Raw genomic sequence first — 24,998 nt, 5'->3', positions numbered from 1 at the left:
AAATCTCATCATTAATTTGGTCTTCAAATTCGTCTTCTCTTGAGTCATCTTCACCCAAACGTCCTTTAGCATCAACTCTAAACACAAGGTCACCCCCATTTTCCACCTTGTTTGTTGGACAAACTTTCAATGGATCCAAGTGTGAAGGCTCAAGATTATGTCCATTCAAACAATCCTTCAACAAATCCACTCTATAACAAGAGTCATTCATAGAAGGAGATTTCATGAATTTTCTAACGAGAATTCTACCTTGTCATCACCAACTTGAAGATATAGTTTGCCATTTTTCACATCAATCAAGACACCCCCCCCCCCCGTAGCAAGACAAGGCCCCCTAGGATGATTGGAATTTTGGAATCCTCGGGAATATCCATCACATAGAAGTCGCAAGGTATCACAAGCTTTTCCACTTTGAGTGGCACATTTTCCACAAGGCCAATTGTATATCTCACCGATCTATCCACAAGTTGCAAAGATACTCTTGTAGGTGAAAGTTCAAAACCTTTCAATTTCTTGAAGGTCTTTAGAGGCATGAGACTAATGATTTCCCCCAAATCACATAGAGCTCTCTCTATTTGACCGGTCCCGATGGTGCATGGTGATAGGGCTGTCGTGTACCTATCAAAAAATAAACTAACTAAACTAACTATATAGCTAGGGAAGTCAGGTCGATCTCCACAGGGAGGCAAGATATCTGTAAATGGTCCGTCTATCTGGTCACAAATGGGGGGTTGTTTAAATTGGTTTTCTAAACTAAAAGTTTAAAGGAAAGAGAAGCAGAGAAAAGAGCAGTAAAGGCAGAGAAATAGAATTAAACTATCAAGTAGAGAAGGGTCATGTCAGGAATTCGGTTCACTACGGTAGTCCAGTGACTCAGCTGTAAATAACTCAGACGAATTAATGCGAGACGGATACGGAAAAGTCCTTTCGGTCCACTTTCTATCCTAAAATAGCACTAACTTAACTTTCATTCTCGTCAGGGTAATCTACTGGTTCATAGCAGCCTATTTAGTCCAATCTTTCGATCTAGGATTAATTTTAGCCAGATTAAAGAGATGACTCAGAAGCGTGCACTCAACTAAGTCGATAAATACAATTAAATTGCTATGGTGACAGAATCTCACAATCAATTCATCTAATTCATTTACTACATCGTCACATTCCTACCGCAGATCCCCTAATCCCAACATGAAGGGGGTTTAGCTACTCATATCGCTAGTTAAACTATCAAAACTAACAGCAGATAAATTACCAGGATTCAACATATTAAAACTATAATTAAATTGCATAAAGAGTAAATTAGGGCAAAGGAATAAATGAAGTAAACAAGAATTTAAAGCAACCAAACGATTAATTATTATTAAGAGAAGAGAAAAGAATTACAATCGCGCGAATCAGGCGTAAAGAACAATCGAATCCGAGCAAAATAATCCCAAAGTAAAGTTACAGTGAAAGGGAATGAAGTACGCAGTCAAGTTCTTTGTGTAGAATGATTAAGATAAAGATCCTCCCTAATGACCTAGTAAGGCGTGCTTAAATAGGAAAATAGATAAGTTTTGCGAAATAAAACAACTCACGGGCTAATTAAAGCCCATAATAGCAGAAACCACTCGATCGAGTGGAATAAAACCACTCAATCGAGCTAAACCTCAGCATAATCTACTCGATCGAGTAGATAGTTACTCGATCGAGTAACTCTCTTTTCAGCAACTTCTGGATAGAGTAGATAACTACTCGATCGACCAACTGGGGACGTAAAAACCACTCGATCGAGTGGTAAAACTGCTCGATCGAGTCATTTGTCTTCAAATCAGCTCAAGTCTATGCCTGACTGCCTCGTAAACCGTGCCTTGACGCTTCCCAATGCAATATCTCACTCTGGAAAATCCCGTCTCCTCTAAATTCATGCAAAAAGGACGAAAAAGGATACGATTCCACTACTTTCGCGTTCATTTCTACAAAACGGACAAAACGAACCAAAGTAGCCAATTCGGGGCAAAATACTATATAAACAGTATAAAAATGCATAGAAATACGTGCTGAAATAGGCTAAAAAGACTATACATTAGGCACGTATCAAATCTCCCCAAACCGAACCTTTACTCGTCCTCGAGTAAACTAAGATGCACTAATGGAACAGAAATGATAACTCAGAGCTAGCTTAACTTGTCTACTTGAACCAATTTAATGCAACAAAAACTAACAGTTATAGCTAAGCAGTCAATACGCAAACGAGTTATAAGCTGTTTAGAAATATAGCCAACCTATCGACCTTGGAAGACCAACAAAATCGGACTCTCTCGTGGTCACTCTTCTCTCATGAAGCAAAGGGTGAATGTTATATGTAAAAGAGAGAAGAAAAGACAGTCACTCACCTAACTGCGACCTACATAGCATGCATGCAACAAAAATGAAAGACAATTCAAGTACTAATGCACACACTCCAACCAATAATGTCCGTCAGAGCCGAGGGCTTACAAATAATATGGGAATAGTGAGGTTCAGGTGAGAAAAGGCAAAACAAGTTATGGAAATGTGGAGGTAAAAGCGTCAAGCTAGTTCCTAACAGGACCATAATAAACCATCCGAATCTCAACTGACTGAAAAACTAAGTACAAGTGCCCTTCATTTGGCACACAACTCAGTAAACTCAAACACAATCTCCTGAAAAATATAGAATAAGAATGGAGGAATCAGATGGTCACAAACTTTCCTTTTTTAAACACCGTCTGAATGTATCACAACAAACAAATCAACTTATTTTTTTTCAAACTTCTTTTTCTTTTCTTTCTTTTTCACGTAATCAGCTCTTTCTTTTTTCTTTTTTTTTTCTTTTTTTTTCTTTTTTTTTTCTTTCACGTTTTTCCTTTTTTTTTTCTTTTTTTTTTTCTTTTTTTTCTTTTTCCTCCTTCCTCTATTTACACCAACTCCATACAATGAGATACGAACCAAACTGCAGACGGAAAATCATACCACAAAAGAACATACTAAACTAGCTTGACTAGGCAGGCTTAATTTGGGATGTAGCTAATGGGTCAAAAAGGCAAGTTTTGGCTTATGTGGAGCTAAATGGGTGAAAAATATAAGGAAAGGGAAAAATTGCAAGCACCTCCCTGCATGTGACACCAACCACAAACCCGAATATGTGCATTTGACAAGAAATTGAATGTCATAAATGTGCAAAAAAAAAATGAACATGTTATGCAAGGAGTACTACTCTCAATTTCTAATGAACTGGTCATGAATGTCACCAGTTATGGGCTCTAAAACTCCGAATTTATGAAGTAGTTTGCCAATTTATCAGGTCAAGTCTAAACAGTCAGCTATATTTGAACAGAAACTCGTAGACTTTGCGTATGACAAAGCTAATAACTATCAATAAAGTGCAAGGCTCAAGTAAAATGACAAGTTATAGTGCATTATCATCACGGAAATCTATCGTTCCGACTCAACCTATATGCAAAAACAAACGTGAAATTTTTGGATTTTTGAAATTTTTCAAAAATGCAAGCTGAAATAAATAAACGTGAATGCAAAACAAATGCAAATGCAGACTCAAAAGGATGCAATACCCTCCCCAAACCAAAACGGACAACGCCCTCATTGTCCTCCAGCATACACCAGCAGATATATACAGGGGAACGGGAATATACAACCAATAAAATAAAAGCAATGAAATAAAAGGAGACAAAAATAAAAGAGTAAGAGAGACATACAAAACGCGACCTTCCCCAAACCAGCCAGAAAAATGGGGAAGTGAGTAGACCAGTAGCTACCCATCAGCGTCGTTGTCGTCGTCCACCACCGTGTACTCCGGACCAGCCTCCTCCTCTCTCCTCCTCCGCTCCTCAACTCGAGCTCTCTCCACTGCCACCTCTGGGTCCTCGTCCTCGTCCTCCTCCTCAGACTCCGGATACCCCTCAGCTGGGTACCGGAAGAAGGAAGGGTGTGGCCAACCCTCTGGGATCGGACGGTGTCGCCTCAAGTGGTACTCGTACAGAGGGTGTAAGGTAAGAGCTAAGTCGCTCTCCATACGAGTATGTCGCTCTGCAATATCAAGCAACAAACCGTCACGGCGCCCTTGGTCCATGACCGCGGACGCCACAAAGGGTGGAGGTGGTACGAAAGTAGCCGGTAGGACCGGCTGAGCCTGTGTCTGGTCAGTGGGAGTGGGAGTAGGAGTAGTAGTAGTAGTGGGAGTAGGGGTCGGGATAGGAGTAGCCGTGGAAGGCTGGGTACTCCCTGAAGGTGTGGACCCCTATCCAGTCTCAACTCTACGCCGCTTCTTGGCGGCGGGTACAGTGGGAGGTGGTCGGACTGGAAGGTGAAAGTCAGTTAGTGGTGGAAGTCGGGCACCCCTAGCAACAGTAGGCAAGGGGTCTAGACGGGGGAGAGTGTCACAGGGTAAGTATACAGACAGGAAGCCGTCTATCTTCCATGTCTGGTAGTTTGGGGTCCGCCAATGCTGAGATAGCATGGCATCCAGACTCAGATACCTCTCTCCCTCGAGGTACTGCAAGTCACGAGGCCAAACAGGGAAGAAGGAACGGGCAAGAATGGTGGCTATGCCACCGCAAGCAATAGATCCCGTCTTCTTCAGCCCCTGGCCCTGAAAGTACTGGGCGGTCAAGTAAGCTATGTTGAGGGTAAAAGGACCCTCACGATCCAACGTTCGTAACCGCCCAGGATGGAGAGCTCGGTGTTTGTGATGTTGTTCGGCTCCTTTCGGCCGAAAATGGTGCTCCCCATCAATCTAAGAAAACAACGGACAAGGGGAAGGTGGACCTGTTGGAGCTTTCGCTCCGTAAAAGTGGTCTGGGCCAGGGTCCGCCAAAGCCGACGAAAGACCCTCCTAGGGGGTGTAGTCTCTCCCGTAGAGGAGAGGCCAAGTCTCCTACCAAACTCCTCTAAAGTCATCTGAAAAGTCCGGTTAAACAACCGGAAGGACACTGAAGAACTAGTGGGGTCAGCATCGTGTGCCCCGGAGGAGAAGGTAAAGGAGCTGAGAAACTCAAGGCTGAGCTCCAGAAAGGTACGGCCGCTCATAGCGATGAGTCCGGCCATCCCTGTGCCTCGTAGTAAATCACAAACCGACTCGTAAATGCCGAGTCTCACAAGTGCCGATTTCTCTAAAAATCGGGAAGGTACAAACTCGCAGCCTAGCAGGTGATAAAACTTCTTACGATGTAAAGTGTTAACAAAATACACCTGCGGATAGTCTGGGTGAGGGTCGAGGGAGGTGTCCCCTCGAACAGTAATCGTGCCTGAAGTAGAAGAAGCAGCAGCTGAGGTAGAAGGAGCGTCGGGGGTAGAGGTAGCAGTAGCTGGTGTGGAACGGTGACGTCCACGACCTCGGCCCCGGCCTCTAGAACCCAAAGTAGAAGCCCGTGCAGTGACGGTGTGAGGAACCATGGCTGCTCTAAAGGCAGCGGCAGCTGCAGCTGCAGGCAAGTCCACCACAAGTGTGAAAACGGCGGCTGGAGTAGAAGTAGTGGCTGTTGTGGCCACCACTAAAGAGAGACTAGCAGCAGTGCTAGCAGTGGTGGCCGAATCGAAGTGGCAATGGCGAGCTAGCAGCAGAGCTAGTCGGGTAAAACCGTACTGCGCAAAATGAAACCAAGAACACGGGTGCTGCGGTACTAACCAAAGTGGGGACGGTGGCAACAGCAGGGGCCACCGTCTCAGACAGGGATGGACTAGAAGATGAGCTGGTGGAAGGTAGTGAGCTAGAATCCATCCTGTATACAAAGGGCAGGGGACATGATAAGAAAAACAGCGCCTAACCAGCAAGAAAACCAGCATGTGACAGCATGTTAATCCCCATACAGTCGAAAAAATTCGACATCAGCCCAAAATATTCCCAAATTCCTCAAAAATTTCGAATAACAGCATGTAAATGGCGATAGGGCGAGGAATAGCAGTCAACAACAACAGCATTTAAGCAACAAACGAAGTTAACTAAGCAAATTACAGAAACAGGAACCAAGATGACAGTCGAAAATTTCGACTGTCCTGAGCCCATATCGCATATTTTTCGCAAAATTCGAATTAAACGTGTAGGAAACAACGAGGATACGGGAATGATCATCAAGCAAGACAAGTAAGGGCAAATAATGAAAGTTAAAGTTGAAAAATTTGACTAGACTGGGAATTTCGAAACCCTAATTTCAATTCAGCTCATAAAAAATGCAAAATTAATTAAATTGAAATGCAATGAGGTAAGGAAATCACTTACTTGATGAGAATAAACCTACAAATTGCAATTAATCTTCAATTAACAAGCAAAAAATGGCGATTTTTCGATCTAAAAACCGCGAACCCTAAACCCGCTATAAAACCATGTAAACTAGCACAAATCAAGGGGTAAATAAGGGGTTTTGAAAGATTAATTAACAAGTAACAATTTGTAGGTGACGGATTTGGTATTAGAGCAAGAAAAATGGGGATTTGGGGATGATTTTATCGCAATTAGGGGAAGAGGGTGACGAAAATTTTGGAAGAAATGAATTAGAAACAAAATAAAGGAGTTTGAAGTAAAACTCCCTGCGTCTTTTCCAATTCACTCGATCGAGTGGTTTAGAACCGCTCGATCGAACACTTTTATGCTCCATCTACTCGATCGAGTAGAAATCTACTCGGTCGAGAACTTCCCAAATATGCTTTACTCGATCGACTGAAAAGAAGCACTCGGTCGACCATTTTTCACTCGATCGAGCTCTTTTCTCGCGTAAGCTCTTTAATTTCGTCATTCTTCCTTTGGATTTGCGTAAAAATTCCCCAAACCTGCATAAAAACACGTGCAAAAATATCCCAAAATACCAAATACGCATAGGAACAGTCTATAGTCTTAAATCTACGCTAAAAACTGTCTAAAATCTAATTGTCCTAATTAAAAGTAATAAAAGAAATTCAACGGAAAATTCAAAAATTGTTTTTACAAGGTATTACACGGGGCATTCCCTGCTCACTTCCCAATGCAATTCAGTATCCCCTTGGAGGGCTCCTGACTGGAGGACGTCATCTCAGCAACGTTGATTGTCCTCTTCAGCTTCCATGAGCTTGAATTTGAATCATTTAAAACAGTAGGGGAGGAATAGTTCACGTCCACATATGCACGAACTTTCCTCATCCTTGCTCCTTTATCACCGTCTTTAGCATCCTCACTTCCAATTTGATTGACAGTAATTGCACCATGTCCTTTGACAGCTCCTTCATTGCTTTCATCTGTACCTGCAGCAAGGAAAACAGACGAACTTTCCTCCTTTTTGCTCTCAATCTGAGGCGGAGGGGTAACAATAGCAGCACAATACTCCAAATTTTCATCTGGAGTGTCAATAATAGGGTTAATAGAAGAGAGGGCATTGCAAGGCTGAGCTTGCATGGGAGCCCTCCGGAACTTAGAGTGATGGAAAATCAGCTCCTTGTCCCCTACCTAAAAAGTCAACGTCTTACCCCCGACGTCTATTACTGCACGAGCAGTAGACAAAAATGGTCTCCCTAAAATAATAGGGGTGTGTGCATCTTCGGGGATGTATAAAACAACGAAGTCAACGGGAATAAAGAACCTCCCGATCTGAACAGGTATGTCTTCTATTATACCTAATGGTCGTGATACACTACGGTCGGCCATCTGGACAGTCATGTTGGTGCAACTCAGCTTTGTCAAACCAAGTCTCTTAGCCAGAGACAACGGTAAGACACTCACGCTAGCGCCTAGATCGGATAACGCGTTATCAATCAAATGGGTACCAATATGACACGGAATTGAGAAACTACCCGGATATGACTGTTTGGGAGGTAACTTATTCTGAACTAGGGCCGTCCCCAACTCAGTTAAAGCTACTGTCTCATTATCACTAATATTCCTCTTACGCGTTAAAATTTCTTTCATAAATTTAAGGTAAGAGGGTATCTTTGTCAGCAATTCGGTGAATGGCACAGTGACTTCTAAGCTTTTCAGAAGTTCGACAAATTTGTCGAATTGTTGATTAGCTTTAGTACTCTGCAGACGCCTCGGGAAGGGAACCGTGATGGGTATCTCGAGTCCCTTGTTTCTCTCTTCCAATGTGTCTCTCGGATCAAGCTTTGTATTCTTTGGACGCTTCTTTCCTCTTGAACGAGGTCTTTCCGGTGATTTATCGCTTAATCGAGCACTAGCAGGCTCTCGATCAAGCTGCTCGTCATCAAAACTACTCGATCGACCAAAATTCCCATTCGATCGAGTAGTTTCTTCAACAATATCACTCGATCGAGTGGAATTTTCACTCGATCGAGCAGTCGCCTTTTCCTGTTCACTCGATCGAGTTGAATTTTCACTCGATCGACCACTTCCATCATCAAATCTGCTCGATCGACCTCCAGAAACCAGTCGATCGAGCACTTTCTTAGCCGTCAGCTAATTTCCTTCGCCAAAACACTGTTCATCATCAGTTATAGCCTTCCTCAGGTCTGATTTCAACACTTCCGGTCCCTCATATGAACGACCGCTTCTCAAATTGATTAAATTTACCGTCTCATGTGGATTCTTCTCATTTTGAGTCGGTAATTGACCCTGCTTTCTTGTGGATTGATTCGTGGCTAATTGGGCAACTTGAGTTTCAAGTGCCTTTATGGACACATCTTTCTGTTGATCACTCAGCTGCCACTGCTTTGTAAAGGACTGCAACATAGACTTAAGCTCACCTATTTCACTCACCCCACCGGAAGATGATGCACCGTGATTGGGAGAAGGGAAGGAAGGAGGCTTCTGAAAGCCTTGTTGATTCTTATGTGGAGGAACATACTACCGTGCTGCTTTGTGCGGAGGAGGTGTAGGATTGAGCACATTTTGACTAGTCCACCTCAAATTGGGATGGACTGCCCCTTGGTTGTTGTAATAGGAACCCCCTCCTTGCCTATATTGTTGAAAGGCAAGGACTTGTTCCTTCTCCACAAGACAGCCAACAACAGTGTGGCCATCATTACTCCTACATCTCTCACATGTGACGGTCTCTCCTCTAATAAGAACATGGACCGTCTGAGGCTCCCCAGCAGCTTGTAACTCCAACTTGTCAAATCTTGCATTCATGGCTTCCAGCTAAGCCACAACCTGCTTATTGACAGCATGCACTGTTCTTATACTATCCCTCGGATTTCCATACTCAGCATTGTGATTCGCCATCTCTTCAATAAGGGCCCATCCCTTATCATCATCGGTATTCTCCTGGAATCTCCCACTAGATGACGCATCAAGTATGGCTCTGTGGTCATCATACAGCCCATTGTAGAACTGATTGGCTATAAACCATGGGTCAAAACCGTGGTGAGGAATAGACCTCACCAATTTCTTGAATCGGGACCACGCCTCATACAAAGTCTCATCGGGAGCCTGTCTGAAACTGGTAATCTTGGCCCTCAACAGATTGGTGCGCTGTGGAGGGAAGTATCTCTTGTAAAAGGCAAGAGCAAGAGACTCCCAATCAGAACCCCCGCACTGCGGTCCAAGTCGACCACCACTCCTGGCCGAGTCAACCAAAGAGAAAGGAAATAGAACCTCCTTAATCTTGTCTTGAGTTACCCCCTTAGTGGCGGGGATAGTAGAACAATAATCTGTAAAGACCTCTATGTGCTTCCTCGGGTCTTCACCTGCCACACCTCTATAAAGATTTCTCTCCACCAGGTTGATACAGGAAGGACGGATGTCGAATGTATTCCCATCCTCAGTCTGGAGATTGAAACCCTTTGGAATCGAGGTTGCTTTAGGCACCGAATGACTAGAAAGCTTTGGCATCTTTACTGGTTGATCGGCAGAAATAGGAATGTCTTTAGCGAAAAGAGAATGATCTAGCTCTGGCTCGAAAGTACTCAAGTCTTCCTTTCGCGATTTTCTCTGCAGACGGAGTCTATGCCTGAATGATCTCTCCGGCTCTGAATCAGCTGCAACTAACTCAAACCTGTCTGACCTGGGCATAAACAACACTGAAAGAAAATGAATAAGAACTGCCTCAAGGAATAAAAATTCCCTGAGACGGATAAAATAAACGAAACGAAAACAGATAGGGCAATTGCCTCCCCGGCAACGGCGCCAAAATTTGATAGGGCTGTCGTGTACCTATCAAAAAATAAACTAACTAAACTAACTATATAGCTAGGGAAGTCAGGTCGATCTCCACAGGGAGGCAAGATATCTTTAAATGGTCCGTCTATTTGGTCACAAATGGGGGGTTGTTTAAATTGGTTTTCTAAACTAAAAGTTTAAAGGAAAGAGAAGTAGAGAAAAGAGCAGTAAAGGCAGAGAAATAGACTTAAACTATCAAGTAGAGAAGGGTCATGTCAGGAATTCGGTTCACTACGGTAGTCCAGTGACTCAGCTGTAAACAACTCAGACGAATTAATGCGAGACGGATACGGAAAAGTCCTTTCGGTCCACTTTCTATCCTAAAATACCACTAACTTAACTTTCATTCTCGTCAGGGTAATCTACTGTTCATAGCAGGCCTATTTAGTCCAATCTTTCGATCTAGGATTAATTTTAGCCATATTAAAGAGATGACTCAGAAGCGTGCACTCAACTAAGTCGATAAATACAATTAAATTGCTATGGTGACAGAATCTCACAATCAATTCATCTAAATCATTTACTACATCGTCACATTGCTACCGCAGATCCCCTAATCCTAACATGAAGGGGGTTTAGCTACTCATATCGCTAATTAAACTATCAAAACTAACAGCAGATAAATTACCAGGATTCAACATATTAAAACTATAATTAAATTGCATAAAGAGTAAATTAGGGCAAAGGAATAAATGAAGTAAACAAGAATTTAAAGCAACCAAACGATTAATTATTATTAAGAGAAGAGAAAGGAATTACAATCGTGCGAATCAGGCGTAAAGAACAATCGAATCCGAGCAAAATAATCCCAAAGTAAAGTTACAGTGAAAGGGAATGAAGTACGCAGTCAAGTTCTCTGTGTAGAATGATTAAGATAAAGATCCTCCCTAATGACCTAGTAAGGCGTGCTTAAATAGGAAAATAGATAAGTTTTGCGAAATAAAACAACTCACGGGCTAATTAAAGCCCATAATAGCAGAAACCACTCGATCGAGTGGAATAAAACCACTCAATCGAGCTAAACCTCAGCATAATCTACTCGATCGAGTAGATAGTTACTCGATCGAGTAACTCTCTTTTCAGAAACTTCTGGATAGAGTAGATAACTACTCGATCGACCAACTGGGGACGTAAAAACCACTCGATCGAGTGGTAAAACTGCTCGATCGAGTCATTTGTCTTCAAATCAGCTCAAGTCCATGCCCGACTGCCTCGAAAATCCCGGCTCCTCTAAATGCATGCAAAAAGGACGAAAAAGGGTACGATTCCACTACTTTCGCGTTCATTTCTACAAAACGGACAAAACGAACCAAAGTAGCCAATTCGGGGCAAAATACTATATAAACAGTATAAAAATGCATAAAAATACGTGCTGAAATAGGCTAAAAAAACTATACATTAGGCACGTATCACATGTTATGGAAAAACTCCCCGGATCTTCAAGCTTTTGGGGTAACTCATTCATTAGAATGGTACTACATTCCTTGGATAAATTCACCGTTGTTGAGGCATTCAAAGAATTTTTGTTGGAAATCAACTCCTTCAAGAATTTACCATAAGCGGGAATCTCTTTGATTGAATCAATAAAAGACATGGTGATGTTCACACCTTTTATCATGTGCATGAATTTCCCATACTTTTGTTCAAGCTTTGCCCTTGCCAACCTTTGGGGAAAAGGAATCGGCGGCACATATGTTCTCACATGTTGTTTTTTGGGTTCCTCAACAATCTTGGTGGGTTCATCAAAAACCTTGGTGGACTCATCAATAAGCATGGGAGTCTCCACAACAACTTCCACAAGATCATCTTTAATTAACCACTTTTGGTGGTTCAACCACAACTTCCGGTTTGCGACTCTTTTTCCTCTTTATGAACACCCGGTCTTCAAACTCCCTACAACTCCTCAAATGTATAGCATTAATGGTCTTTGGGTTCTCCTCGGTTTTACCCGGAACCTTTCCATTTGAGGCTTGCAATTGACTCATTTGAGAAGCCAATTGAGAGATTTGATTATCCTTCATTCTTTGGGAGGCTTGCATTTGAGTTCTTAGTTGGTTGATAGAAGATGTTGTCTCCTCTTGTTTTTGGTTAGAATGAGTGATGAATTGGGTTTGAGTATTGATGAGTTGGTTTTGAGTATTCATCAATTGCTTCATCATGAGCTCCATATTTGACTTGGGTTGGTTGAATTGTTGGAAAGGTTGGGAATTTTGTTGAAATGGTGGGATGGTTGGTTGATTGAGTGGTTGGAATTGTGGTCTTGGTTGAAAGGTGGGATTTTGCTTTTGGGCTTGAAAATTTGGTGTAAATTGTTGTTTTTGTTGAAAAGTGGGGTTTTGGACATTTTGTGAGCCATGGGAAAAATTTGGGTGGGCTCTCATTCCGGGATGGTGTTGATTGTTGTTGAATGCTTGTCTAGGCGGAATTGATTCCCACACTCCATTCACTTGCTCCATACAATTTGCCTCTCACATCATCAAAGGACATTCATTTGGTGGATGCCCTTGATCTCCACAAATCTCCCAACAATACACTTGAGACCTACTTGATGAAGAGTTTCTAGAGGTGTTGCTTGAGTTCAACAAAGCAAGTTGTTGCTTGAGTTCCTCTATCAATCCCTTGAATTCCACATTGTTTGTTGATTCCACTTTGGACTTCCCTTTCCTCTTGTGGCGGTCATTATTCCAATGAAAAGTACGGGATGCCATCTCTTCTATAAGCTCCTTAGCCGTCTTGTGATCTATCTTGTCAAGCGCCCCTTTTCACGAGCCGGAGTCTAGATTCATTTTCATCTCATTGTTCAACCCCTCATAGAAGTTGTTTATCAATTCATCATCTCCGATCCCATGATGGGGGCACAACCTTTGGAGTCCTTTATACCTTTCCCACGCCTCATAAAGGGTCTCATCATCATGTTGGGTGAAGCCTTGAAGCTCACTCTTGATTCTCGTGGTCCTTTGTGGTGGAAAGTACTTGTTCAAGAAGGCCTTGGAGACATCGTTCCAAGTCCTAAGAGAATCGGGCTCACAACTCTTCAACCATTCCTTAGCACTCCCCCTCAAGGAATAAGGAAAGAGCCTAAGGCGGATGGCATCCTCCGACACTCCATTTGCCTTAAACATATCACAACTATCCAAGAAATCATTAAGATGTTCATTGGGGTTTTCGGTAGCTCCCCCTCCGAATTGGTTTCATTGGACTAGTTGCAACAAAGTGGCCTTCACATCAAAGTTGTTGGCTTGAATAGGTGGCTTGACAATACTTGGGTTCACCACCTTCTTCGGAGCCAAAATATCCCTCATAGGAACCGCAGCCATTGTTGCTTCTTCGGGAATTCCAAATGGGTTCTCAAAGAACTCAACACTACCCGGTTCTTCTAAAACACCTTCCACTACTCAAGAAAGGAATTAGTAACAAAGAAAGACCTAGTCTAAACTAGAAAAAAACGATTAATATCTAGCCTTTGCTCCCCGGCAACGGCGCTAAAAACATGATGGTTATCAAATTATACCTCTCAAGTGTGTTGGAGCTGGTGTCCTCCAGTTAGTGCGGATAACGTTATTGCACATACACTTGTACGGACAAGTGGGAGCTTGTTGGGGCTGGTGTCCTCCACAGCTAGTGCAATGACATATAAATCTCTAAAAGGATCAAAGGGTATACTTTTGTATTATTATCAGTTGGTCCACGTTTATCAATAACGGTTGGCTTGCTAGATAAGTTTGACGTTATTGTCATACAGATGGTGGTGATCAACTGGTCCCTAAAAGTCACACCTATAGGATACGTTTGAGAGATGTGACGGTATGAAAATACAGTCATGTTGATGCCTTATATGACTAAGCAGTTAGTCGGAGTTATTGACTAATAATTAGTCAAACGCGATGTTGAGATAATTATTTAATACGGATTAAATAATACTGGCTAAGGTGAATTAAGATTGTCTTCCTAATATTGTATGTTGATGACATACTCCTAATTGGGAATGACATACCTCTCTTAACTTCGGTAAAAGTATGGTTGAAGAACCATTTCCAGATGAAAGATCTGGGTGAGGCACAAAGAATTTTGGGCATCCGTATCTATCGAGATAGATCACGTCGGATGTTATCTCTCAGTCAGGAGTCTTATATTGACAAGATTCTAGAGAGATTCAGCATGACTAACTCCAAAAAGGGGTTTCTTCCTATGGCTCCAGGGGTGCATTTGAGCAAGTCTCAGGCACCAGAGACACTGGAAGAGAAAGAGCGCATGACCCGGATTCCTTATGCTTCGGCTATAGGATCAATCATGTATGCCATGATATGCACACGTCCAGACGTGGCATATGCATTGAGTATGACGAGTCGATTCCAACAAATCCAGGTGAATCACATTGGATGGTCACAAGAACATTCTTAAGTACCTACGGAGGACTAAGGATTGGGCATTGACTTATGGAGGCGAGCAAAAGCTTTGCGCAAACCGTTCTGCAGATGCTAGCTTCCAAACAGATCGAGATGACTCGAAATCTCGACTGGATTCGTTTTTACTCTTAATGGCGCTGCAATCACCGAAGAGTTCCAAACAAAGTGTTACAAAGAGATTCTACGACCGAGTCCGAGTACTATGCCGCGTCCGAAGTCGCAAAGGAAGCGATATGGATGCGTCAATTCTTACAAGGACTATCTCAGAGTGCCTAGTTCGAATGACCCGATCACCATCTATTGCGACAATAGAGGTGCCATCTTCCAGGCTAAGGAGCCTAAGTCTAGCAACAAGTCTAGACATGTACAACGAAAAGCTCATCTAATCCGAGATTACGTGGAGCAAAAGGAGGTAGTGATAGAAAAGATTGCTACAGATGATAATATAGCAGATCCTCTCACTAAACCATTACGACAAGATAAGCATGAAGGGCATGTTAATTCCATGGGAATTAAACGTGTTCCTGAGTTGTAGTACTTTTATTATGGATTAGATTCATTTTCTAGTGTACTTTATACGACATCATCGTTTTGATATTTATATATTTTGTTTTTCATGTGGAGTTGTACGACTATTTTCACTAGTAGAAAAAGTGACATTGACATCGGTTATTTAGGCCTATTTACATCGGTTTTGGTGCGATGCTTCTGGGGGCGTTGTTTATTGAATTTATAAGAAAACATCGGTTTTACAACCGATGTTAATGGTTTAAACTGACATCGGTTCTGGACCAAAACCGATGTTAATAGCATATAAATTACATCGATTCTTCACCAAAACCGATGTAAATAATTCTTTTTTACATCGTTTATTATTAGTAACCGATGTAATTTAATGATATTAACATCAGTTTTACTTAGTAACTGAAAACTGATGTAACTTATAATTACATTAACATCAGTTGTACTCAATAACCGATGTACCTAATTACATTAACATCGGTTTATTAAAACTTCTAGAACTGATGCTAATACTTCTTATAATTCATGAGGGCAATACGGATTCAATAATTTGCACCCGCAACTAAATGTTACATATAATACGCTAATAAGCAACATGAGCTTTGCTTCCAATAATTCAAACAAACACATCCATTTATTATTTACCAAAAAATATCAAACGTATTACAATAATTCCGTCCATTCATAAAACTAGTTATAACACTACTAAATGCGTGCCACAATACAAAATGTTAAATGTTTTCAATTAGAATTCCTACGAATCAAACCATACATTAGACGTTCTTTACACAATAAAGCGACCAAAGCTCTCGAACCTCATTCATTTGTTCAATTGTTATTTCCGCACCTGAAACACACTACATAAAAGATGAGGCTTAGGAAAATATAGGCAATTTACAAAAAAAAAAGGAATAATTGACAATAATAATCCCACCTTTTATCTTTCTTCCCATAGTAATCCCATCTTTCATTATTCTCATATTAAGCCCACCTTTATGGTCTATCTTCTACAAATAAACCACAAGACTTGCTACCTCTTTAGCCAGTTGCTTTACTTTTTTTATTAATTAAGTCATCCCCTTTAATCCAGCCTTCAGCTCATATGTAACATGTACTGCTCATCTCTATCTTTTTTTCCAGATTTTTCCAAAAAAAAAATACAAACAATATGAGTTTGTGAAATGTGGGAATATTAACTTTCAAAACAATAAATGAATAACCCCTTATCGCTTAACACATATATAAACTCAGGTAATGTAAAATTTTAGGGCTGGGAGTTTGGGAAATAAAAAATATAGTTTGAGAGAATAAAGCAAGTACCTTTTCTATGCCGTCCTCCGATAATGCGTAGCGTGCGGTGATATCATACATCCACTTCATAACATAATAACCACACTCATAATTCCCTGGCTGTTGAGTGCACTATATTTATAGAAAAATAAGAGTTAAGTAAAGACTCTAAGCTCATATAATCTAAGTCAAATATACTACCACCATAAGGTAATGAATTATAATTATAATAATTAAATAAATAGGGTAAATTGATAATTTATACCTAGCATAATCCCATTTTTAAAAACTTATACCTAAGATAATTTTCTTTCAAAACTTATACCTAAAATCTTAATTTCTTCCAAACTTAATACCAAATCTCAAAAATAGACATAAGTTGACGGTTTTACCCTTATTAACTTAAGGGATTTCACATTTTCCCACCCCATTAACTCATTAATCCCAAACTGGGCAAATCCACCACATATACCTCACCACCACCACCACCACCACCGCCGCCACACAAACCACCTCCTTTCCCACCAACACCTCACTATAAGAACTTACCCTTTATCACCGGAACAAACCCCTTCAAACTGCTCCAACACCTTTCTAGCAAAGCGCAACGTCCTCTTAACCAGACAAAGAGGAATAGTTCCCCAATTGACAAAACCTCATCGGCCACAGCTGAGTCGATAAGTCCGGACACTTCATCAATGCCGTAAAAAGCCACCGACAAGGAAGGTCCAATACGGCGTAGTCCTGGGTCAAAAGGCGACAAGTTTCCTCTAAAGTATGACCCATTGGAATCGAATCGGTTACGGCAGCGGATTGTCCTATGGAGGTGGAGATGAAGGGGGAAAGGTGAGTGCATATCTCGATTTTGGGGGACTTATCTTGGGGCTTTTTTTCCTTACCTGCATAACATTCTCAATCAACCCATAGTTCAGCCACTATTTTTCCTTACCTGCATAACTATTTTTTATGGGTTTCTTCAATTATTACTTCAACTATAATTAAAAGACCAACTTTAGGATTTATTGTTGTGTAAAAGTTAACCGTAGCTCATTTCATAAGAATCCCAAAAGTCTTCTCCCTCTCTTACTAATTCTAGTTAAATTGTTTGGCTTGGCTTGGATTGGATTTCTATAGAACAATTTAAATTGTTTATGAAAATAAAACCCCGGTTGTTTGGGTTTAGGGGGGGAGCATATATAAGCTAAGCAAGGGGAGAATGATATTAAGAAGGGTCGGACATCGTTTCACTCAGTGAAGAGTAAGGGGCAGCTCAATGAAATGTAACAGCGGCAATAGAAAGCGATTATGACGACTCTGAAAGAAGAACAATGATTCTATAAAAGAAGAAGAAGTAGTAGCGTTTGTGGTGTTTAATAAATGAAAGAGAGTGATTATGTTTTATTAGTAAGGGTAGAACTATCAATTTATGTCTCTTTTGGAAAATTGGTATTAAGTTTGACGGAAAACAAAATTATAGGTATAAGTTTAAAAAAAAAGTTATCTTAGGTATAAAATTTTAAAAATGGGATTATAGTAGGTATAAATTATCAATTTACCCTAAATAAAATGACGTTATACGTGTTATAGTTACAAGTTAACAAGTTTCCGTATAAAGCAACATACTCCAGACAAGTCAAAAGACACAAAAAGGGCAAGATTCTGATCGAGGCAAAACAAGTAATCGTAAAAACCTACATCGGTAAATATCGCTAAATAGCATCACCAAACCTCTGCTTCAAGAGAGTCTATCCATGAGTAGTTCATTTTTTTAAAATATCACGCGTAAAACAAAAATAGGAGGTGGGGTGGTAGTAGTTGGCGTAATTGAATTTCTAAGGAAAACTTCATACCTCAATCATTTTTATCCTGAGTTCATTTTTTTAACATATCACGCGTTCCCGCCCTAAAAGAATACCTTTTCCAAGCCCTGAAATTAATTGAATACATGAAATGTAATCATATTATCGACATTCATACATAACATAACTATAATTTATATGGTTAATCGATTGAACTTACCATGATAAGCAACTTTTTATTTGCCATGTCTTCTTTGTCGCTTTATCCGAGTCAAAAATATATGCAATATTATCTCCAAGACAAAATACAACCAACATCCAATGCGAGCTATATCAAATAACAAAACTTATAAATCCTTTAATAAGGTAAAAAAAATATGTAAAGGAAAAAAAAATTGATGAAATGCAAGAAATTTTTTTGTAATACTCACGCCTCAAAAAAAGCACCCATCACATATCTCTTATCTTGTTGCTTCCTTAAAGCCTCACTTAAGTATCTCTCCATCTCAACCGAAGAATGCATATATGTGCAAAGTCTATCGGGACACAAAAAACCAACTAGTTTTTCCGTCACTCCACGTTGTGTCCCATAATCATATAAGAAGCTACATTATTATAATGAGAATAAAATTTAAGTATATAAATATATACACATTTGTAAAGAAAGATTTAATTGAAATATTATGAGAAAAGTGATACCTTCCCCAGAGTTGAAGAATGGATATATTTAACCATTCATATCTAAACATCTCCCTAATATCATCAAACACGATTATCGCCTTAATCGGACTTTCGTCTGAATAGACTAACTCACTAATCTCTATAGTAAACAACGAATATTTTCCCGAAATAGCAGAACATATCATGTCTTCCAATCTCTCGATGGTGGGAATCCAAACGGCTCAACTCGTCCTTATTTAGAGGCCCCTTTTTGTTCTTTGTTGACTTCACCTAAAAATTATAAGTTTTAAAAACCAAATAAGGAAAATTACAAGTTTTAAAAACCAACTAGTAAGAGATTCATTACCGCCTCAAAGAACTGAATCTCCTTGCTACCACCACCGACGCTTTATTATCTTTCCTAGATTATCCGTGTCTTTAGTAGTCTTAGCCTGTTGAACCTTGTCTCTACCCTTAAGATCATCCTAGCAATTACAATTAATACTAACACTTAAAAAACAACACTTAATTGGCTTCTTGATAGTTGCAAAAATAATAACTAATAAATTAATTGCACATTTTATTACCTCGTCAGTTCCTAATAAACCCAATGATTTAGGCCACTGTGCAAAACTTCCAATAACCTCACCAACCCTTTCATGTCCATCCCACGGAATTGGAAGTAGTGCCTTCCCATCTTTGATATTATCAATGGACACGTGAGCATTTTCACGGGCCAATGGTGTGTTGTGAACCATCTTACCTTCTACCCATGGCCATATTGTTCCCTCGGCAACAACGTTCTTCGTCTCAAAGAACATACACACCAACCGACAAGGGACGGGACCCTATAGGAGTAGTAAAAATGAAATGTAAAGTTTTATCTCAACAACTAGTAATATAAGATGGTCATTCATACTATACATATATACCTCTATCTCAAGGAAGCGATCATTAAGCTTGGTAGAATGAGAACTACTCTCAAGAAGGTGAGAGGAGGAGACATCCATCATCTTTGTAATTTCGTTGTCATCTAATGACTTTGATTCGAGATGAGACTTTAAAATTTCGGACACATGTTGTTTTACCAACCTTTTTACATCAACCATTTGTTCTTTTTTCACCTCTTCCTTAAACAACCTAAAATCATCCTCCGTATACACCTTCTTATTAACTCCCGGACTATTTGATTTTCCAAAAAAGCTAGTAAGACCAACTAAGCCTCCAACTCCTCTTATGAATCCAGGTCGGTCAAATTTTCCCGTTGCCTTAACCAACACATCTTCTCTTCCTGAAGGAACAAACTCCCCTTTTCTCTTCATCTCCTCCCAATAATTCTGCTCACATGAAAAAATGGTTAATATTTTAGACGAAAATTAATTATTCACTAACTTTCGGAGAAACCACAAATAAGGCAACAAAGGAAATATTTAAGGACTTGCAAAGTTAACTAAACAATCATTATGCCAAACAATCAAAATTCTTTTTTCGAATGAAACTAACATAATATAGAGGTCCTGAAATGAGGCAGCATAAATGAGGCAAGATAAATGAAACTCCATCAGTTAACCTACTTGTAACCTAGGTTGAACGACGGTTGTGCATTTCTGGTTTCACATAGCTCATTATTCAGTATCCCAGTCATCCCGACAATAAAGCTAACCAATTTAATCAACAAAAACACAAGACACTAGCTCAAAACCAAATCACATCTTCAAAAGCTGGACACTGCTCAAAGTTCAGCTCTTTACTCTCCTGATTTCCTGTATCTTCTCATAAAATGCTGAGAAGTTGAGCTCATACACTACATAAGACACTGGACAGCAAATACATCTCAAAACGTAAAGAAATAGTTAGTCACTTACAATTTCACTTATCAAATCTTTCGTTTGCGACGAAAGGTCCTTAGATGAAGGGGTATGTCCCTTGATCCACAAATAACCCCGATCCTCAAAACGTTTCATAACATCTTTCTCGGTCGTTTTAGGATCGGCATCAAGATCATTAGCCAAGGCAGCATTTAATTCTTCTTGATACCAACCCTCCAACTTACCCATATAGCCAGCTCTTCCCATAAAATGTTTATGCACATTATGCTTTTGGGATTCCCGTGCTTTTCTACTTTTTTCCTGCAATTTAATAATATATGATATTTTTTATTAGTAATAAACTTGAAAGAAAGAGATGGCTGAATATAATTAACAAACAATAAAATAATTCACCTTAAATTTCTCATCCATTCGTTGTTTCACAAACTCCTTCCAATCATCTGGTGTTATTCCTTTATAAAGAGTCAAAGGATCATCTAAAGGTACTTGTCTCCTCTGTTTTCTAGTTTTGTAGATAAAATAAGTAGTCAAGGTTGTCTTAAACAACCTCCAACTCACACCCACCTTGCTTAAAACCTTCATACGCATCGCATCATCTTTGAAGTTCCAATTGGTCTATAAAAATAATTCATAAACATGGTAGAAAAGTTTCATTTAACTCAAAAATATTAAAACATCAAACTATGGCTTCTAATGTTAACGACTTTTGATGTCAAGGACAGTAGCAGCTATTTCTCAATAAACAAATCAAGAAAAGTCAGATCAGACAATATTATCTTTCTCAAAGTAAAAAACGTACACTAACACTATGGTGCATCAGCAACAACCTTATACCAGAACCTCGAAGGCTCATCACATATGACCATAATTAACATCACATCATTTGGTTAGCATATGGCCCTAATTAATCATAATGGCAAAAAACATAAGACGAGACAATGTGGAAAAATTACTAGCACAATTTGATTTTCAGATGCTAATCAGAGACAGAAACCAAAATGCTCAACCAACCGTCCATAATCAATAATAAAAAAATTCAGAACCTTTATGTCTTTCCAAATTGAATCTTTAATTCCCTCGGGTACTTTAAACAAATCCTCATATGTGATCTTGATATTATTCCGGGCGATTTGACCAATATCTCTAACAAAATCTAGCCTCCATGCTCCAAAAGGCCTATCGTGCTCATCAAAATCAATACCCTTAGGCCCTTTATCTTGTTTTTTGGTCTTTATACCGGTTGTTGCACCTCTCCCTTTACGTTTGGGTTTCTTACAATGGTCATTTTCGCTCGTGGGGGCTTCCTTGTCCATTATATACCTAAGGAAATAAATTAAGAAAAATAGTTAGTACATACCAAATATGAAAAAAAAAATTCAAAGAGATAAATGTTTAGACGATATAATTAAAAGAATGTGCTCTAACCAATTATTCTGCATTTAAATTGTTTTGATGCACTATGTGATTAAGTGTATGATATGGTCTACTTGCAGTGGGTAATGGAAATATCTGATAATCCCGGGAGAGAAGAGCCTGAACCTGCTTTCAAGGTAAGTTATCTGTCTTGACTCTTGTTAGTTAAGTGGCTGTGATTCATTTGAGAACATGGATGAATATGCAATTATATATTCATTGGAACTTAACTTTGAGACCAAAAGAAGAGCTAGATCACCCAAGGCTGGAATTATGACATGCAAGTAAGTATATTACTGTAGTAATTGTATATTCATCTTTTAAATTAGTCCTTCCATAGGACCATACTAATGGTCAATTGATAATCTGCTTCATCAGGCCTCAGTGTTGGAGATATACAACAACACAATACGGGATCTCTCGGTATCTAACCGTATCAATAATGACAAAAAGCATGAAATTAAGACTGATGCAAATGGAGACCAATATGTGTCTGGCCTTAACAGTGTAGATGTTTTCACTCGTAAGAGGCTTTTTACTTGAAGCGAGCGTGAGAATGCCGGTATGTGTACTTTTTTTTTTTTTAATCAAATTTTCAATGTTCATCCATGGTTGCCAAACTACTTTTTAAACTGAAGGAGGACTACAATTACTAATAAAAGGGGTGGTGTGATAGGGAAGAGTGTAAGGATTGGAAACTTGAATTGTTCCTTGTTGTCGTGTTTGATATACAAGTTTCTATTTTGATTTTCAGGTCTGTGGGCAAGACACAAATGAATGACCAATCTTCAAGGAGTCATTTTGTATTTACTCTCAGGATTTCCTCGTCCAACCATTTCAAGTTGACAAGTACAAAGAACAGCAAATTGCGTGGCACAAAATTCGTTAATTTTGAAAAATGTCCACTATCTTATCTTTCATAAGCAACAGAAGTGTAAAAGTTTAGCAGTGGCACAAAAGTTAAATAACTATGAGTTGGATTTACAATTTTCAAAACCCCTCTTAAGATATCTCGAAAAAATGTAAAAATCCAATTTACTGGTGGATTATTAAAATATATGGTTTGTTGTGCATTTGTTAACGAACAATAGAAGTACCTAAAATAACCATGAACTATTTAAAGTTATCGAACCATAGACCCTCATCATGATCTTGTCGCATATAAGTTTCATCACGTAAATCTTGAACCGATCGACGCTTGACTGAAACCGGAGGGAGTTCATCAAGTTGATCATATTCTTCTTCGTCAACTACTCCCTCGACACCAAGAATACGCCTTTTCCCATAACGAACCACGGATGATCTCTTATCTAAAGGATCTTCAATGTAGAATACTTGTTTCGCTTGAGATGCAAGAATGAAGGGTTCATGTATATGTCCAACAACATTAAAGTTTACCGAAATGAATCCCATATCGTCAACGGTGACACCCTTATCAGAATCTACCCATTTACACCGAAACAAGGGTACACTAAAAGTTACATACTCAAGCTCCCAAATATCCTCAATTTTCCCATAGTATGCCCTTGTGATGTCTACGGGATCCTTACCCTTTCCAACATATTCTTCTGATGATGCAAGAAGAGTCACTCCACTATTTTGCATTGTACTCTTCTCATCTTGTCGGCTTGTGTAAAAGCAAAACCCATTGATATCATACCCTTCAAATGATGTGATGTTCGATTTAGGGCCATATGCTAACCAAAGTAAGTTAGCACTTACATTATGAGATTGTGTAGACAACTCACTCATCACCTTACCTTTAAACCACTCCGCAAAAGTTCGACTATGTTCATTCAACAACCAGTCATCGCGTTTATGTGGATTTTGTCGCTTCAGTAACTCCAGGTGCTCGGTTAAATAGGGATGGACCTCTGTCATATGTTGTAAAACATATAAATGTGCTTTCTGAAAAGAATCGCGGTCCACTCTCATTTGTTTCTTACCCAAAGTACCCTTCCCTAAGAGTCTACCTTCGTGCCGAGATATGGGAACTCCAATAGGCTGAACATCTGCCATATAGTCAACACAGAATTGGATTGTCTCACATGCAATTGTTGCTTCAACAATACTACCTTCAGGACGACAACGATTCTTCATTCGTCTCTTATAAGTACCCATCTCTCGCTCCATCGCCCACATGTTTCGTTGAAACACCGGACCACAAAGTTTAATCTCACGCACTAAATGAATGACCAGGTGTACCATGATGTCAAAGAAAGAAATCGGAAAGTACATCTCTAATTCACATAAAGTCACAACAACATCCGCTTGCAAGTCATCTAAGCTGTCAGGATGGATATCTTTTGAGTTGATTGCATCAAAGAAGAGGCAAAGCTTGGTGATGACTTGCCTAACATGCTTAGGCAATACGGATCTAATGGCCACCGGCAGCAATTGTGTAAGCATAACATGACAATCGTGAGATTTCATACCAACTAACTTACAATCTTTTATGGAAACAAGACGACTTATGTTAGAGCTATATCCATGTGGTACTTTGACCCCTTTTAAATATTCACAAACAATCATCTTCTCCTTCTTAGAAAGAGTCGTGCAAGACGGTGGTATATAGATACGTTTTCCCTTCTCAATTGGTTTTAACTCGATACGCCCCCTAGCAGCCATGTCATTTCGAGCTTTCACCCCATCCTTAGTCTTATTCGGCATATTGAGCAATGTTCCAATTACACTATCAAACACGTTCTTCTCCACGTGCATAACATCAATGCAATGCCTCACATACAAGTGCTGCCAATATGGAAGTTCCCAAGAAATTCACCTCTTTGTATGATATACTCCATCTGGTGGAGGTACGTACGGTTTTCCAAAAACTGTAGTTATATTCTTAACCTTATCGTAGTACTCTTCTCCACTCAGAAACACAGGGGGTTTCCTATGATCCGTTTTCCCATAAAAAGCCTTCTTCTTCTTTCGATATTGATGATTTTCAAGTAGAAAACTGATACGTGCCTAATGTATA

The 24,998-nt window shown here is 39.7% G+C and overlaps 1 protein-coding gene and 1 non-coding gene across 2 annotated transcripts; one reads left to right on the top strand and one right to left on the bottom strand.

The window, feature by feature from the left end:
• Positions 1-12,937: 12,937 nt before the first annotated feature.
• LOC141589429 (small nucleolar RNA R71) lies at positions 12,938-13,044 on the top strand. Its single transcript, XR_012520368.1, has one exon. It is a non-coding gene; the product is annotated as a small nucleolar RNA R71 (small nucleolar RNA).
• A 10,084-nt stretch (positions 13,045-23,128) lies between these two features.
• LOC141587703 (uncharacterized) lies at positions 23,129-24,736 on the bottom strand. Its single transcript, XM_074409177.1, has one exon. It carries the CDS (start codon positions 24,734-24,736, stop codon positions 23,129-23,131), a length of 1,608 nt encoding a protein of 535 aa, XP_074265278.1.
• Between the last annotated feature and the right edge of the window lie 262 nt (positions 24,737-24,998).

This window comes from Silene latifolia, chromosome 6 (assembly GCF_048544455.1).
Source record: "Silene latifolia isolate original U9 population chromosome 6, ASM4854445v1, whole genome shotgun sequence".
Classification (NCBI taxonomy): domain Eukaryota; kingdom Viridiplantae; phylum Streptophyta; class Magnoliopsida; order Caryophyllales; family Caryophyllaceae; genus Silene; species Silene latifolia.
The sequence above is the reverse complement of the archived record's forward strand: the minus strand, read 5'-3'. Positions and strand labels throughout refer to the sequence as shown.